This window comes from Megalobrama amblycephala, linkage group LG10, assembly GCF_018812025.1.
Source record: "Megalobrama amblycephala isolate DHTTF-2021 linkage group LG10, ASM1881202v1, whole genome shotgun sequence".
NCBI classification, from domain to species: Eukaryota; Metazoa; Chordata; class Actinopteri; order Cypriniformes; family Xenocyprididae; genus Megalobrama; species Megalobrama amblycephala.
The window spans coordinates 11,682,928-11,701,492 of NC_063053.1; the positions used below are offsets into that span (position 1 = coordinate 11,682,928).

At 36.9% G+C, this 18,565-nt stretch overlaps 1 protein-coding gene across 5 annotated transcripts in view; it reads left to right on the top strand.

Annotated features, from left to right (window-relative positions):
- akt3a (v-akt murine thymoma viral oncogene homolog 3a) overlaps nucleotides 1-18,565 on the top strand; it is a 93,200-nt gene that overhangs the window by 66,062 nt on the left and 8,573 nt on the right. For all 5 annotated transcript variants that reach the window (XM_048204585.1, XM_048204586.1, XM_048204583.1 and 2 more), the window contains 8 exons: nucleotides 1,104-1,229; nucleotides 5,670-5,781; nucleotides 10,306-10,450; nucleotides 11,200-11,331; nucleotides 11,583-11,648; nucleotides 12,145-12,213; nucleotides 14,479-14,601; nucleotides 15,249-15,377. In XM_048204585.1, the coding sequence (XP_048060542.1) occupies nucleotides 1,104-1,229; nucleotides 5,670-5,781; nucleotides 10,306-10,450; nucleotides 11,200-11,331; nucleotides 11,583-11,648; nucleotides 12,145-12,213; nucleotides 14,479-14,601; nucleotides 15,249-15,377 (902 nt within the window). The remainder of the gene's footprint in view (nucleotides 1-1,103; nucleotides 1,230-5,669; nucleotides 5,782-10,305; nucleotides 10,451-11,199; nucleotides 11,332-11,582; nucleotides 11,649-12,144; nucleotides 12,214-14,478; nucleotides 14,602-15,248; nucleotides 15,378-18,565) is intronic.

Sequence of the window (18,565 nt, forward strand, 5' to 3'; positions counted from 1 at the left end):
TTTACAGTGATAACTGGTATATAATTTGGCTGCACAGCAGCTCTTAAAGAATAGTGTCAATGCAGGCAGATCAAAGCACTGTTGAATAAATGTCAAGAATACTGTTGAATATCAAATGTCAAGTGTCAAATGTCTAACCCTAACCTAACAGTCTACTAACACTAATGAGAGTAAGTTGTCATGTAGTTGCAAAGTTAGTAGAATGTCTAAAGTGGACCATCAAAATAAAGTGTAACCAAATTTTCTTGTGTCCTTTTGTGTTTACCACATGGTGCGATTGACACGTAACCGACAATCTGAAATTTATTTGTATCCCACAAATATTACGTTTCAGGAAATATCAATTGAACATGAACTTTCCATTGTTAAATGTACAAAATTGCAAATGAACAAGTCTGTTGGGTTCCAGCATCCAGCATGCATCACTCAGCAGGCAGATGTTATGTGCATTATCACTCTTGAAGCCTGTTATTGGACCGTGTGTGCGTGCGGCTTTGCCCCCTGCGTGGTGATGCTGACACCCTTGTAATCCTGCTGTTTATTATTAGATAGCACAGGCTGTTGCACCAGAAGTTTTGCATGATAATATGGCATGCCCAGCTGCTCAGCAGATGTTGTTTTTTGCGGCTTTAGCATAGAAAGGTTAAAGGTGTCTCTGCTGCCCCCTGTGAGGATTCTCTGACCCCCTGCGTAGTGCGTTTCCGCACACGTTTTATTGTAAGCCAACCTGGTGCCACTGGCCTTAGTATGGGTTGTTCTGACACCTGCCCTTGGATTTAGGCAGATGATGCAGTAGCTGACAGCTGGACTAGCAGTGGTAAACATGTAAACATTTTAATCCTGTGATTAGTTATATGCAAAGTCAAAATTAAGTCAATTCAAGCGCTGTCTAATCCTGTTCATTCTGTGTGTTTGGGATATTAATCCTGTGATATTAATATCCCAGTGTCATCATGTCTTTTTTTTTTTCTCCAATTCTTTATAAAGAAAAGAAAGTGTGAATGTGAGGTTGAGTTTTTAGTGTGCTTGTATTTGCATAAGTGGTTTGAGGTCATGTGCTTTACTGTTTGCCATTTAAATGTACATTTATTTTTTTTCCCCAGGTGAATATATTAAGAATTGGAGACCTCGCTACTTCCTGCTAAAAACCGATGGGTCCTTTATTGGATACAAGGAGAAGCCACAGGATGCAGATCTTCCCTACCCTCTCAATAACTTCTCTGTTGCAAGTAAGTGATGCCTTAAAAGCAAAACAAGCAAGATTTTGTTCATTTTTTTCTTTTGTGAGGCAACTGAGAGGTAAATCTCCATGAATTAGCAAAAGAGCGGATTCATTGATCTGTATAGAGGGTATGCATGTGACATCACAGTCGACCGTTATGACTGCGGTCACGCCCACTGAGTGGCAAAAGACTGAGCGGCAGCATTGGTTTTCAGCGTGAATGCTGTGAAAAACACACAAAACACTTCCTTTGGGATTGACTGTACAAATAGCTTTGACACAAAACCTGAGGTATACTTTTACAGACTGCTGAAAGCTACAGAAAAAAGAAGCAAATGGATCACTGCAATTCACAGAAACAGCTGGACTCCAGGCAAAGAAACATGTTTTGCAGTTATCATTTTGTGTCAAAATGTTGGATTTTGGGGAAAAATCATACCCTATATATTGTATTGTTATATTTTGTGTTGACAACTCATCAATTAAATACTTTCTATCTTATATTCTGCATAATTGGGTGTTTTTAAATAAACAACACTGACAAAAACTACACAAGTTTTAGGGCTGGACCATATGACGATATATATAGCATTGATATAAGTGATCACTCCGATTTAGACCTACCTATATTGCAGTTATATAAAGCGTTCACAGGCCGATTTGCTTTATGTATTTCCCCGGCGTCGAAATCAGGCACATATAAATGTCAGGAAACACGACTCCTGTTAGCATGTCAATATCCATGGATTAGGTGTCTTTGACATGTCATAAGGAACACTTTCGAGCCCAACCTTTAGTGTAATTGTTTGTTTTACTTGCATTTTCACAGTTTCCACTGTTAAATCCAGTCATGCAGCAGGTTCTTTTGCCACTCAGTCCAGCTGAGGGAGCGCATTCCGGCGGGAAAGTGACGTCTATGCATGCCCTCTACATCTCAAATTATATCCACATACTAATGTGACAGTCTTTGCTAAAAATTGCCAGCGCAGATTCACACAATGTGGTTTTGAATGGTCTATTGTAGTGGTAATTTCTCATTTTATTTTTCATGAAGTCAAAATTACAATGTTAGTCCTAATTTTAAATTCTCTCTGACAGTTAGAATAAAACATGTGCCAGTCAAACTGTTAAGGCAGATCTGAAATGATTAGGGATTCCATTGAAACTTCAGCCACTTGTTTCTAATGTTGGATCTTTGAGGATGTGCAAAAATGTGATTAATATGAGACAAAATGCTTTGTAGTCATTCACAGTTCCCTTTCACCTCATTCTTCTTAAGTTTGAGTTTTTTTCAAATGATTTTTTGGGGGCAGTGGAATAAAAGCATCAAAAGCAGTGACTTGTTTCCTCTGAAACGCAACTCGATCTCAAGCGCGCTACGTTGTGGATTTCCTGCTCTCAGCACTGGTTTCTGGACACGTGCTACGAGCGGCTCCCAAACCCTTCATCCGTCAAAAGGCCCGGCCAGGTTTTAATCTAAAGGCTGGAGGAGCGAGGGGTGGCCATACATCCGGCCTGGGCCGCTTGGCAGTGGGAGAGGATTGCCACATCTGTTGCAGAAAGCTGGGAGGCCAGGTGGTGCTGGGAGGCTGATAGCCTAATGCACTCTCTGAAATGGCATCTCTCTCACCCCCTGTGCAATGAGCTGCCACCAGACTGCCTTCCTCCGGACCGCTCTCACCGAGTCCTGTACACAGCCTGACCAGCCCTGCATCTGCTCCCTAGTACACCACACTCCATATTGACCAATTTGTCTTTTTTAACAATGATTGCAGCATATGACAAATCGCTTTGCGCAGTGAAATCCACCAATTTGGAAACGCAGCCTTATGAGTACAGCTGGATTTTTTGAAGGAAGAACAAGGCATTTTTACATCTACATAAACATTATAAGATTAATTACATTAATTTATTCAAAAATCCATTAAAATGTATTCATACATACAGTGACTTGTATACACATATTTCTGAATTAAATGTTATGTTATGTTAATATTGCATATACAGTACAGTCCAAAAGTTTGGAACCACTAAGATTTTTAATGTTTTTAAAAGAAGTTTCGTCTGCTCACCAAGGCTACATTTATTTAATTAAAAATACAGTAAAAAACAGTAATATTGTGAAATATTATTACAATTTAAAATAACTGTGTACTATTTAAATATATTTGACAAAGTAATTTATTCCTGTGATGCAAAGCTGAATTTTCAGCATCGTCACTCCAGTCTTCAGTGTCACATGATCCTTCAGAAATCATTCTAATATGCTGATTTGCTGCTCAATAAACATTTATGATTATTTTCAATGTTGAAACTTGATGCATAGATTCCTTGATGAATAGGAGAAAGAACAGCATTTATCTGAAATACAAAGCTTCTGTAGCATTATACACTACCGTTCAAAAGTTTGGGGTCAGTAAGAATTTTTATTTTTATTTTTTTGAAAAGAAATTAAAGAAATGAATACTTTTATTCATCAAGGATGCATTAAATCAATCAAAAGCAGTAAAGACATTTATAATGTTACAAAAAATTAGATTTCAGATAAACACTGTTCTTTTGAACTTTCTATTCATCAAATAATCCTGAAAAAAAATATTGTACACAAATATTTTGTACAATTGTACACATTAAATGTTTCTTGAGCAGCAGATCAGCATATTAGAATGATTTCTGAAGGATCATGTGACACTGAAGACTGGAGTAATGATGCTGAAAATTCAGCTTTGCCATCACAGGAATAAATTACGTTGTGAAATATATTCAAATAGAAAACAGTTATTTTAATTTGTAATAATATTTCACAATATTACTGTTTTTACTGTATTTTTAATTAAATAAATGTAGCCTTGGTGAGCAGACGAAACTTCTTTTAAAAACATTAAAAATCTTAGTGGTTCCAAACTTTTGGACTGTACTGTATATATATATATATATATCAAATAAATGTATACTTTTATTCAGCAAGGATGCATTAAATTGATCAAAAGTGACAGTAAAGATATTTATGATGTTACAAAAGATTTATTTTTCAAATAAATGCTGTTCTTTTGTACGTTCTGTAGATCAAAGAATCATGAATAAACAAAATATTAAGCATCACAACACTGATACTTAGAAATGTTTAATGAAATTTATTGATGATAAATGATTTCTGAAGGATCATGTGACACTGAAGACTGGAGTAATGATTCAGTTTTGGCTTCACAGGAATTAATTACATTTTAAAATATATTAAATGCAGCAATTAAAGACTTATTTAAAAACTTTTAAAAGTCTTACAGACCCCAAACTTCTGAACAGTACTTTACAATATCTATATTCAAGTGTAAAGAAAATATTATGTTAAAAATTGTATAAAAGTCTTTGAAAACAAACTTAAATACAAAGAGTACAAAGATGTTTAAAGTAGATTTGAAAAGATTTTTTGGAAACTTTTAATTATTTTTAACCCTGAGTTCCCTTAAAAGCCAATTCTCACTAACAGCTACGGAGCTGACTGCCATATTTTGTCTCCTGATGTTTTTTTATGCTTTGGCACCCTCTCAACCTTATTTTGGACTTGAGAAAACCTTTAAGAGATGTTGTATGGTGCGAACAGCGGAAGTCGCAGCTTCTGGGCTGTTTAATTGGCATGCTAGCTTTCCTTAGCGACTCTTACTTGAAGCAGTATTCATCATTTGTGATCTAATGTGGCAAAGCAAACAATACTGTCAGATTTGCCTCCTCTCTTCCTGAGGTGTCACATTCTGGCTGCTGTGACCTTGTTTTTCTGCACTCTGCGTGGGACTCAATTTTCCCTCTACTGCCCAGGTAGACGCTCTGTACAGTGCGTGGCTTCGTGACCTTAACGATGTCGTCATTAACCTTCCAGTCTAAATTTAGGCCCTGCCGTCATTCAGAGGTGGCTGAAATTGGCCAGCTGAGGGCCCTCATTATGGGACTGGCAGCCCAGGCTGCTGTTGCGTTTCACCTGTCATCTGGGCATTGTCCCCAAAATCTGCAGCGGCGATGAGCCCAGTCTGGACGTCACCTCTGTTCCCTGCTACTTTCATAAAGTACCCGAGAAGTGCATTATTTCCCTCTGACTGAGCAGTGGCTGATGTGGCAGAGCTAAGTGCTGTATATGAAATGTTGCGCCACATTCCAGCAAATGTACCTCTCGCTCGTTCATCTCTCCCACCCGCTGCCTCCTCTCTGCTAATGGCCATTTGTTTTACATCGGACTCGCTGCTTCCCCTCTGTTTATCAAATAAAACACTCTGACAATGGCAAACACTCGCAGCCGGTGTGTTAGGAAATGGGCTGAGTTTACTCTAGAATTCAGGTCAGCTTTCTCCCTGCCTGTGATTTAAGTCTATATTTATTTAGTGTTTTTTTTTTTTTTTTCGTATTGAAAACATGACATTTAAAGTGGCTACATTTTTCTTTTGATCTGTCCTTCCAGAATGCCAGCTGATGAAAACAGAACGACCAAAGCCGAACACTTTTATTATTAGATGTCTACAATGGACTACAGTCATAGAGAGGACCTTCCATGTGGACACGCCAGAGGAGAGGTGAGAACGGTCTCTGATGTAAAAAACACAACTATTAACAGCATCATTTTAGAGATTATGATAGTGTCCATATACATTCATTTTGTTTGGTGTATTTATATTGTGCATTCATTTTCAGTAATTAATCATTGTCAATAATCCTAGTGGTTTTCAACTGGCTTTGCCATGGGACCCAGATTTTCCCATGGTCGCTAAGTCACAACCAACATTTTTAGGGAAAAAACAATTGGTTAACAATAAGTACCATCCCACTTTACTTAACATGCACATAAATTGTAATAATTTCACTAACACTGATGAATAAACAGTATTTTAGGGTAAGGCTATTAAAGGTGCCATCAAATGTTTTTTTACAAGATGTAATATAAGTCTAATGTGTCCACTGAATGTGTCTGTGAAGTTTCAGCTCAAAATACCCCATAGATTTTTTTAAATTAATTTTTTTAACTTCCTATTTTGGGGCATCATTAACTATGCACCGATTCAGGGCTGCTGGCCCTTTAAATCTCGTGCTCCCTGCACATCGAGCTCGCGACTCTATAATACAGTGCATTTACAAAGTTCACGCAGCTAATATAACCCTCAAATGGATCTTTACAAGATGTTCGTCATGTATGCTGCATGCATGCTTCGGGTCATGTGAGTATAGTATTTATTTGGATGTTTACATTTGATTCTGAATGAGTTTGAGGCTATGCTGCATGGCTAAAGCTAACATTACACACTGTTGGAGAGATTTATAAAGAATGAAGTTGTGTTTATGAATTATACAGACTGCAAGTGTTTAAAAATGAAAATAGTGACGGCTCTTGTCTCCGTGAATACAGTAATAAACGATGGTAACTTTAACCAACAGTAGCCTACATTAGCAACATGCTAACGAAACATTTAGAAAGACAATTTACAAATATCACTAAAAATATCATGATATCATGGATTATGTCAGTTATTATTGCTCCATCTGCCATTTTTCGCTGTTGTTATTGCTTGCTTACCTAGTCTGATGATTCGGCTGTGCACAGATCCAGACGTTACTGGCTGCCCTTGTCTAATGCCTTTCATAATGTTGGGAACATGGGTTGGCATATGCAAATATTGGGGGCGTACACCCCGACTGTTACGTAACAGTCGGTGTTATGTTGAGATTCGCCTGTTATTCGGAGGTCTTTTAAACAAATGAGATTTATATAAGAAGGAGGAAACAATGGAGTTTGAAACTCACTGTATGTCATTTCCATGTACTGAACTCTTGTTATTTAACTATGCCAATATAAATTCAATTTTTAATTCTAGGGCACCTTTAAATAGCAGTCCCAAACTAGTTAGTAAGTTGAGCCACCACAATCATCAAAAATATGGAATTGGTGGAGTTTTGGGTTAAGGCTACAGAAACTACAGTTACCATGGTAAATACACAATACTAACATGAACTGTTAATAAAACAAATGGACACTGGTCCTGATGAATAGAATGAAAATCATAGCTGCATGCTAATCCTTCCCAGTTAACAAACAATGTACCATTTACGTAATTTATTGTTACTTTTTGGAATTTTGGAAATTGACAACTACGACGTTTTGTATGCTCTTAATTTTGACTGCAAAAATGCATTCTGTGTAAACCGGCCCTAACAAGTTATGAAAAAAATGTTAGAATATTGACACTGACATATAGCCTGACATCATCTTGTCTGAAAGCAGATACTGAATCGGAACTACGCGAGAAGCAGGTCAGTGGAGCAGAATAACCCCCCCGCAAGGTCTAGAGATGTGTTTTTAAAAGTTTAACTTCTTTTAACTTGAGTGCTTTGTTTTCAGAATGCCGAGTCATGCGCGAGAGTCTGCAAAAGATGCGAGCGCAATGGTCAAACATGTCCATCTAGCGTGTTTACATAAAAAAACAATGGAAATGTAGTGCAGTGGAATGGAAATGCATTCTGTCTGACTGAAGAGCAAAGTCTTTGCAGAGGAGTCAACAGCTTTCAAGCACGTCTTTCAAAATAAAAGTCTCACATCAGAAAACATTTAGTAAAAAGTTTTTGTTGTTTCTTTGACTACACACTCCATGACCCACTCAGTGACCCACTTTTGGGTCATGACTCACCAGTTGAGAAATAATGTCTTAAATGATTCATCATATTTTTCATTTTGGGATGTTGATCAGTGACTTTAGGCTGACAGACTGTGGTCCAGTCCTCTTTTAGTTTCTTTTATTCAGGTGGCTGACAAATATGCTTTTTTCCACATGTCCAAAAAGCTGAAAATTATTTGCTTATTATTGTCAGTATTCTTTTCAGTCTAAGCAGACCGTTTAAGAGTGTTTGAAATAGACTGATAGAAATTGTTAAAATGCAAAGCATCTAATAATGCAAAAGATATGAACAGACACTAAGCCATTTATTCATGCACCCCTAACTTACTTGTCTGTCTATCACAGGGCATTGCAGTCCAATGCGCACTTTGTTTACCCCACACACACACAGCTCTGAACAGGAGTGGGACATGGCGTACTGGCAGAGGCCCAGAAACTGCAGGCCTACATGTGAGGAGGAGAGATGTGGCGGCAGCTGGCATAACGCCAGACTGTATTCAAAGCCTTTATCTCTCATTAGCAAAAACCGCTCATTATAAACCAAACCACTCCACACCCATTCATCCGCACGACCTTGAGAGGGTGCGTGGGGCCCTACGTATATGTTACTGTGTTAACCCAAAGGATCTTGAATTTGCCTTGGGCTTTCAAATGCACCACGATTGGAATGTAACATTCACCATGGGGTTTGTAGCTTCCACTGAAAAAAAAAGTGCCAGAATATGAATGGAGATCCATACATTATGTTGATAATGAATATTTCTCTGATTATTTTTTGAGGGGTTTCCACTAACCCATGGCAATGCACAAGAGTGCAAAAGTTTTCAGATTCTGCCTGGTAGGATTGGATCAATACCAAAATTTTTGCTTTGGTACGATACCAGCCTCTGGTACCGCTGTATCAATACTAAATCAGTACCTCATGCAACAAATGAAAAACCTTGGCCTGCTGATGAAATGAATCTGTGGCTGGTAATAGATTCAATAATTCTGTCAAAAAAAAAAAAAAAAAAAAAAAAATATATATATATATATATATATATATATATATTCATACATATATATATATATATATATATATATATATATATATATATATATATATATATATATATATCATACATAAATAATATAGCACACATATATGTAGATGTATGTATATATATATATATATATATATATATATATATATATATACATGTTATATATTATTTATTATTTATGTCATAATACTTATATGTATAAATAGTATTTTATACAAAATTTTTTTATTTAAAAAGTATTTTCATTTTATTTTTTGTTAAAATATTCAGTTTCTTTGAAATAAAAGAAAACAAAGTAATGTTCATCAGTTTGCTTTGGATGACACTACTGTTCAAAAGTTTGATTTGGTAAGATTTTGTTTTTGAAAGAAGTCTCTTATGCTTTTAATATGTTTTACAATTTGATCTACTCCTGTAATGGCAAAGCTGAATTTTCAGCATCATTACTCCAGTCTTTAGTGTCACATGATCCTTCATAAATCATTCTAAGATGCTGATTTGCTGCTACAGTTGCACTGCTTAATATTTTTGTGAAAAGTCTTTTTTTTTTTTTTCAGAATTCAGTAGAAAGTTGAAACTGAATTTATTTGAAATATAAATGTTTTGTAACAAGCCTTTACTGTCACTTTTGATCAATTTAATACATAATTGCTGCATAAAAATGATTAGCTTTTCTTAAAAAAAAAATCTTACTGACCCACTTTTAAACAGTAGCGTATGTGCATATCTGCATATCAGTGTTCCTATTAAAGGCAATTCTTGTAACTGAGAAGTGCCTCTAAACTCCTCTAAATAGACCAGCATAACCAGCATAACCACCTTAAACTGGGTTAAGCTGTTTTTTCCAGCACGGCAAACTGCCAAAATGTGCTGAATAGTGGCACGTTGTTGTTCAAGCCAAGTTTCAAGATTTGCAATAAAATTGCAATATTATTATGTACCACTGTAAATCTGTAGCACTGCGGCACAGAGTACCAGTAGACAACGCATCCGTACTCTCTGGTTCAGTCCAGTGCTGTGAAACAGTGAGAAACTGCTAGCTTCGCTCAAATGAATCCATCATTATTAAACTAACACATGCTCAAAAACATGAATGCACCACTGATTCTTCACAACAGATGTTGTGCTGCCGACAAATGAAAACTCAATGGAGGGAGACACTCGTTCGCAGAGAGGGGCGGCTTCCCCACTCCGATTATACTGTCAGCTAGTGAGAATGGCCTTGTGATTTAATCAGATGGTCTGGCCTAATGTCTTCAACAAAGTAATAAAGTCAAGTTTACATTTATAACTGAACTACATGTGTGTTTAGTGTGTCTCGAGAGTATGAAGCTATGCTTTTTAAATGGCTTTCTACTTAGAAACATGGGTTTTGTGTGTGCTTCCAAAGGGATGAGTGGGCAGAGGCGATCCAGATGGTGGCAGATAAACTCCAAAGACAGGAAGAGGAACGTATCCAGTGTAGTCCCACCTCACAGATAGACAACATGGGAGAGGAGGAGATGGACACGTCTATCAGCCACCATAAACGCAAGGTGCCTTCAAATACAGATTTTGATGTTTGCTGGGAACATCATTAACCGGAGACATTGGGAGCTGGCAAAAAGTTCAATTAAGGCTTGTTTCTGTGTCTGAAAGTAGGGTGCTGAGCCTTTTATGTCACACACTTAGCACACAATGAACTAAGCAGCAAAGATGTTCACTCCAAGCCTATAACATGATCTGTATAAAAGCAACATAAAATGAAATGAAACAGACTTCTCAGCCATTGTTTGAATCCACATGTTTTAAGCAGTTTATGGCTCTTTGACCATTGTTAAAGTTATCAATGGCACATAATGGCACAATTTATACAGGAAATACTCAATGTAGTAACCTAGAAACCACTCCATTTTCTCTCTGGAGCTGCAGAAGAAGCGCTGTCAGCGTAAAAGCTCAATGCACGCCTACAGCTGAAGTTACGCTGCAGCCCGCAGATTCAGGATATAATGTATGAAACAGACCTTGCGACTCAGAAGTTTATGAAATTCTCTCTCAATATTGTGTTTTTAGGCAGTGTATTTCTGGGAGTTTCATCATTGTTAACAGCAAGCTAATGTACAAACATGTCAGTGTGTTGGTGACAGTGGAGTCCCTGAGCAGCAGGATTACAACCTCGCAGCAGATATAGAGATGTGGACGTATTCTGATTGAGTTACATTAACAGAATAGAAATGTAGACCCTAATTATATGCTTTGAATTTCAGTATGTCTGACAATTTATTGCTTTTATCTTTTTTTGCAGACAATGAATGACTTTGACTACTTAAAATTATTGGGAAAAGGCACTTTTGGAAAAGTCATTCTCGTAAGGGAGAAGGCCAGCGGGAAATATTATGCAATGAAAATTTTAAAGAAAGAGGTTATTATAGCAAAGGTAAGATTTGAGATTTGATTTTTTTCATTCAGGATGTTAATGTTTCAAATAAGGCATTTTGTATTGTGTGAGTTAGGTTAATGACATTTTTAACAGTTATAAAAGTGTAATTTTAACCCCATGCTTTGTAATTCAATCTCATTATATCTAGGACTCTAAATAATGTCTTCACTGTGCACATGTGCCGTTAGCAAATACCGTTTATCTTGAGAAAACACAATTCACGAGCCACCTTCTTTTTCTTCCCGTAGGATGAAGTGGCCCACACGCTCACAGAAAGCAGAGTGCTAAAAAACACGAGACATCCTTTTTTAACCGTGAGTGCACATTTTATAATGAACAACTATCATTCAGAGTGGATTTACAGAGACCTTAAAGCTTCACAATGCTTTTGTATATATGATTGGCTTTTCCCTGGAGCCTCATTATAATGTAGAGAATAAACTGTAATAAATTAACGGCCTAAATGTAGCTGTGCATCTGTTGAGAACTCGCCAGTGAGAGGTAATTTTCTGACACTCCAGATGCTGTTGTATGCCACGCAACATACACAGCAGGTTTAGCAAAAACAATTTACTACTGTCACTCAAGCTGGTGTTCCTTCGTAAACTTCACCTTCCTTCAAAGTTAGCATCAAGGCCTACCAGAAAGAGCAAAGCTCTTCAAAACGCTCCTTTCATTTTCTCTCGAGACAAACACTTCTCTCACTGCATACATTTTGATGAGCATCTCTCGTTTGTTGTGTTTGTTTTAGTTTTGTGGGATTTTTGCCTTTTGTTTTTCTTCTAATGGTGTATTCACCTGCTGTTTCAGTCTTTGAAGTACTCGTTCCAAACAAAAGACCGCCTATGCTTCGTGATGGAGTATGTCAATGGAGGAGAGGTACGTGTGCGTCTGCACTTGTTTGTTTGTATGTCTGTCTTATCGTCTGTGTTGGCAGACAGTCCATTTCTGTAGTAATGCTGTCATTAATATCTGCTTACTTGTGCGGCTGTGGTGAGCTAAAAATGTTATTGGTTGTCAGAGAAAAGTGCATCATCATATCTTGTGATACTTCCACAGTTTGAAGAGACATCCTTTGGGAAAATTGTAACAAATATCAAATTATCAACCAATATTATTAAAGGGTTAGTTCACCCAAAAATGAAAATTCTGTCATTTATTACTTACCCTCATGTCGTTCCACACCCGTAAGACCTTCGTTAATCTTCGGAAAACAAATTAAGATATTTTAGTTGAAATCCGATGGCTCTGTGAGGCCTGCATAAGGAGCAATGACATTTCCTCTCTTTTTCCTCTCCTCTCTCGATTTAAATATGTTTTTAGTACCTTTATGGATCTTGAGAGAGGAAATGTCATTGCTCCCTATACAGGCCTCACGGAGCCATCGGATTTCAACTCAAATATCTTAATTTGTTTTCCGAAGATTAGCGAAGGTCTTACGGGTGTGGAACGGCATGAGGTTGACTAATAAATGACAGGGTTTTCATTTTTGGGTGAACTAACCCTTTAACAACCGATAACAATTATATTTTTGATATGTAAAACCGACCTTTGTTTTATTTCTGTTTTTTTAGACAATATTATTATAATTATTATTGTTGTATTTATACACATTTGTTTTGAAATCTAAATGGTTTAAAACATAAAATGAATATTTAATAATATCAACAAATGATTATTATTATTTTATGCAAATTTGTTTGCAATCTAAATGGTTAGAAATGTATTTATTGTTATTATTGTTTTATGCACATTTGTACAAAATTAAAACAAAATTAATATTTAATCAAAAGCAACAATATTGTTATTTTATTATTTATTCCATTATTTTATTCAAAGTTATGTGATTTAAATGATTACTGTATTATTATTACTATTATTATTAGTTGTAGTAGTCCTTTTTATTCCTTATTATTTTGCTATTTAATAATGAATCTTTGTTTTGGACTTGGTGTAACTTAAAATTCTTCACGTTTCTTTCTTGTAAATGAATGGCTGTTACATAAAGTAATTAATTAACATTGAGTAATTATGCAAAAAAAAAAGGACAAAGTGGTTTTACCTGTAAACACAGTTGTCTGATCATAGTGGTGTGATGCTGTTGTTGGGTTCTTTTCTTTAGAGACTTACCAAACGGTACTATTTTAGTAGACCTGATCTTTGAACAACCAATTACATGTATAAAAGTGTGAATATCAGTAAAAAAAAATGTCAGTCGAATTGATTTTTGGTCTACCTCTAATAACCGACTCAAAATGATCAAGATTGTATTGTTGTAAGTTTTGGTGAAAGTTTGTTGTTGCTCAGGATGTACTTGGTAGAAGTTTGTCTCTCTGTTGATATGGCAGAGCGCAGGATTCCATCTTGAGGGACTCGAGTTTTGATAAATGAAATTCCACCACCAACGGTGCTGTTTAATCAGAGAAGCGGCAATCTCGCTCTCATTCCCTCAGCCTGCAATGTCACCTGCTCCCCCTGCCTGGTCCAGCCAGAGCCCCTAACCTCCACACGCTGCGCAGAGCCCATCCGTCTCTCCCCTTTCAGCCTCGCCACATTCACAGCTGCCAGTGCTCTGATGAAGGCACACCTGTCCTCGGCCACCCCGGTCCCCTGCACGCCACCCGCTTACCCCGTCCTTCGGCCGATCGGCGAAGCCGTTAGCTCTCCCCAGACAGCCGTATTCAAACATCCCACAGCAATTAATAGACAGACTCTCCTCATTGGGCTTCTGGGTAATTTCTATAAGCTGGGGTTCAAGTGGTGCTGAGGGCCAGACAGTTGACAGGAACCCTTGACATTGACTCGGGAGGGGAGAGGGAAGATACTCCATAAAACCTACGGCAGAGATGATTGCAGGGGACGGGGTGCTCCTGCCACTTTAATGGAGCGTTAGCCCATGAGCACGCAGCGCTGCCTTTAACAAGATTGGTGTATTGATTAAAATGCTGATTTAACAGGCCGCGCCGGCCTGTCTCTGGAAAGCCGGGGATGATGTGCCAGCTGCTGTCTGGGTTCGCTGGGCGTCCTCCGAGGGCCTCGCCATCTATCATCTCAATATGGCGATGTGAGGCAGTTTGTGTTGTGTTAATTTCCTCCAATAAATCAGTAATTATTGCAATCCTGTCCCTGCTGTTTACCCTGCAGCTGTTTTTCCATTTGTCGAGAGAACGGGTGTTCTCCGAGGACCGCACGCGCTTCTACGGCGCCGAGATCGTTTCCGCCCTCGACTACCTGCACTCTGCCAAGATTGTGTACCGGGATCTCAAGGTAAACAGAAAAAGGGGAAAGAATTCATATATTTAGAGAGAAGGTTTTGTTCAGTCGTGATGCCTTTATCTGAATGTATGTCTGGGGACGCTGAAAATGTAATTAAAAGCTCTAGAGTTTGGGGCTTTTTTCTTTGGTTTTTGGAAACATCAAACTCTGGCGGCTGTGGATGATGACACATCTTTTTTGCTCGCAGCCTTGGACCAAGCCAGTTGTGAAAGTGCCAAGAAACTTGGACAAACAGCTTAGCTATTAAAATTGAAAGGTTAAATTAATGTGGCTTGAAGTTTCTTTCCACTTCCTGGGAAGAAATAGATTTTTGTAGTTGTCAACTTTTTTATAGCCATCATTAACATCATGAATTGAGAAAACGTATATATACTTTAAATAAGTTTTTCTAGGATTTTTATGTTATTTCACACATGAATTCAATACATGTAGAAGGCATACTTGTTCATTGTATTATGAAGATGCTTTAATGAAACAGAAAATAAACTTGATGACCGTTGCATATTAATTCATGGAAATAAATCCAGTCAGTTCAAAGCGTTTGAAGCAGATTTGAAAAGAGCTTTAAAGTTTTGTGAAACTGTGGTGTTTCAAAAAGACGATAATTCCCCCTCTCTTTTTTTTTTTTTTTTGCCCAGCTGGAGAACTTAATGCTTGATAAAGATGGTCACATCAAAATTACAGACTTTGGCCTCTGCAAGGAAGGAATCACCGATGCTGCTACCATGAAGACCTTCTGTGGGACGCCAGAGTATCTGGCACCAGAGGTAAAGAAACCCCTGATGGTTAACAAAGCCTGCAACTATCCCAAAAACTGTCAGTATTAATCAATGGAGCATATGCAGTAGACCATGAACATGCTCAACAATTTTTAAATGACAAATTTATGATTTCAGCAGTTTATGTTCAGAAAATATGGCTACTTAGCCTCAAAGTTACCTCAGGTTTTGGAACCGAAAGTTGAGGTTATTCGCTTACTTTGGGTACCAAAGTCGCATAACCTGCTTTCTGGAATACCCTGAAAGGAGAGAGGGATAGCTGTAGGTCAGGGAAATGGGTGCGTCGAAAGTTTTCTAGTTGGTGAAAGGAACTTCTTGTTGACAATTGCGTTGGCCAGTCAGCATTAACCATACTTATTCTTTTAGATTGGAAGATGATGGCAGTAAGATATACTGTAATGTTGTATATATCATAGATATGTATATTACAATTAGGGCTGTCGATTTTACACAGTAATTTGGTGTGATTAATTGTGGAAAAAATAACCCTATTATGCCTTTTTTAAGGTTCCTAATATTGTTTTGGGAGTCTCCTACAACAGGTTTACATGCATGCAAGTTCAAAAAACACTTTTGTTTTCTCATAATATACATTTAATTTCACCTCAGTTCACCAAAGATTGGTAAATGATTCGTTTGAAGCAGTTCAATGAATCAGTCTCTCTAAACCCCTCCTTTCAGTGTAAAAAACTACTAAACCCCTCCTTTCAGTACAAAACTACGAATTTTGAACAATCGCTAGAAAATATAAACATCAATTATAAATCATACTTACACGTTGAGATTCAGAGGAACAAGCTGGTCCAAATAAACTGGGCATTGATCCATATTTTAAGACCAAGCATTTTGTGAATCCTGCGTCAAACTCCCCGAGGTTTGAGAAGCAGTCTTCAGTAAAATGACGGAAACACAACAAAAGATTGTACTGCTGTGGTATTGTTGAAAAAATTAAATTTTCCCTGGCGTCTGCGCCTGCAATAAGTGGGCTTCTCTTACTTTTGAGAGACAATAACTTTATATATGGTGCACTTTAAGAGTTAAAACTTTGCAGGATGTTTTCATTCACTTAGAGCTATGTTACACACTACATGAAAGGTCATTTTCAAAAATCCATAATGGGGCACTTTAACGCATTTAACACACCCTGACCTGTACGTTATCTCACATTGCATGCAGTTGCTTAGTGACGAACATGATGCAGGGCAACGACTGACTTCGTGATGAAACCTATTAGAATGCAGTTAAATGCCCTTATTTGTCCTTATCAGGCAAAACATTGATGTTTGTTTAAATGCACTTTTAGTGAAAGTCCAGATGAACATACAATTGTAAATCACAACTGTATTAAAAGTAGCCTACAAAGAACAAAAAAAATTGTAAAAAAATTAAAAATGAATTTTGACCTTAAGAACAGCTAGTGTGACTCTAACAGTTAATTTAAGAGACATTTGGATCCTTCAAATAATAATTGTAATTTTTTTTTTATTATTTGATTATCATGATTATTTTGATTACTGATACACTATAAGACCAAAACAAACTTGCGGTGGTGATGACGTCGCTAACCCGCAGCCATGCAGAATGAAGTTTCAAAGATACTTTACAATTTCATATTTTTAATATCATTATCACCATTTTTAGAGCAGGTTGTCTTGATTCAAAGGAGATAACATGATGTGTAGCGCTTGAGAAAATAGGTGAAAATTGGTGAAATCAAACACCAGGAAAACATATTGGTGTTATGTCATATGTTATGAATTTTAGCTTTTAAATGTGCAAGGAGGAAAGTATAATAACTATGGCATCAATTATTCTTTAAAAGACTGAACTGGTTATAAAGTGTATTACAAATAAATAAACAAATGAATGAATGAAAAAAAAAAACATTATATATATATATATATATATATATATATATATATATATATATATATATATTAAAAATACATATTAATACACTTTATACACTGCATTTATTTGATCAAAATACAGTAAAACAGTAATATTGTGAAATATTATTACTATTAAAAACAGCTTTTCATTTTCAGCATTCTTTCAAGAATATAAAGTTCAAAAGAGCAACATTTTTTTTATTCAAAAAATAAATATTTTGTAACAAAAATGTCTTTCAATCAATTGAATAAAAGTAATTTTTTCTTACAAAAAAATCTTACTGACCCCAAATTTTTGAAAGGTAGTGTAAATAAATACAATATTAATATATTAACACCGCTCCATTGCATGTGTAGGCTTCATTGAAAGTGTTATAAGTGTTAGATATTTTTATCAGTAATATAATGCACACCCTGATAAATCAGAGCATAGATCACGTCTTAAATAAAATAAATAGCAAAAATAAGTATCACTTTTATTTTCGTTTGAACAGTAGTTTGCTGTTCAACCTTCTGTCCAACCAGAGGTTTACATGGTGCCCAGATTGCAGTGGCTAAATCCATATTTATAGACAGGAGGGGGGAGCGGGCAGGGGGCGGCAGCGGGAGTGAAGGGGGATATAGATTCCACTCGAAAAAGTACGGAAGACAATTTGGCGCAACATTTTGTTTTGCTCAGCCTGGCCGCTGTGCCAGGAGATGATTTGAGTGTTGGTTATTTTTCACAAGAGTATGTGATTGCACAAAAAAGTACATGCTAAACAGAGGCAGATGGTGGCAGATGGGGAAGGTTGGAAGAAGGTGGCTGGGAAACCTGGAAATCTATACTGCCGTACTGGTGTAAAAATAACAGAGCACAGCCTGAGCCAAGTTCTGGAGATGCAAAGTAGAGGGGGATTAGAGAGAGAAAGAGAGAGAAAGAAGAAAGAGAGAGAGTGTGAAAGATATTTTAAGGGAAAAAATATTTTCTTTTAGGGTTACAGAAGTGAAATTGGAATAGTTTCGCTTAAATTTGGCCCTCACCAAATGTTTTAAGTGTTAATGAGAATGAATGAAGATACATTTACAGAAATACTTCTCTAATAACAGTTCGTTTTCACAAGCTGTATGTCATCTGTCATTGAGTTCTCATCTGTCACATCTTTAGCGTTTAGTAATTACAGCGTTTCTGCAGCATGTTTGCAACCAATAAAACATTATCGCTGGTTTCCAGGTGTGATTCAGAGCACATTAGTTTTATCTAAATGAGCCTACAGGACGTGCGTTTGTCAGCATGCAGTTGTG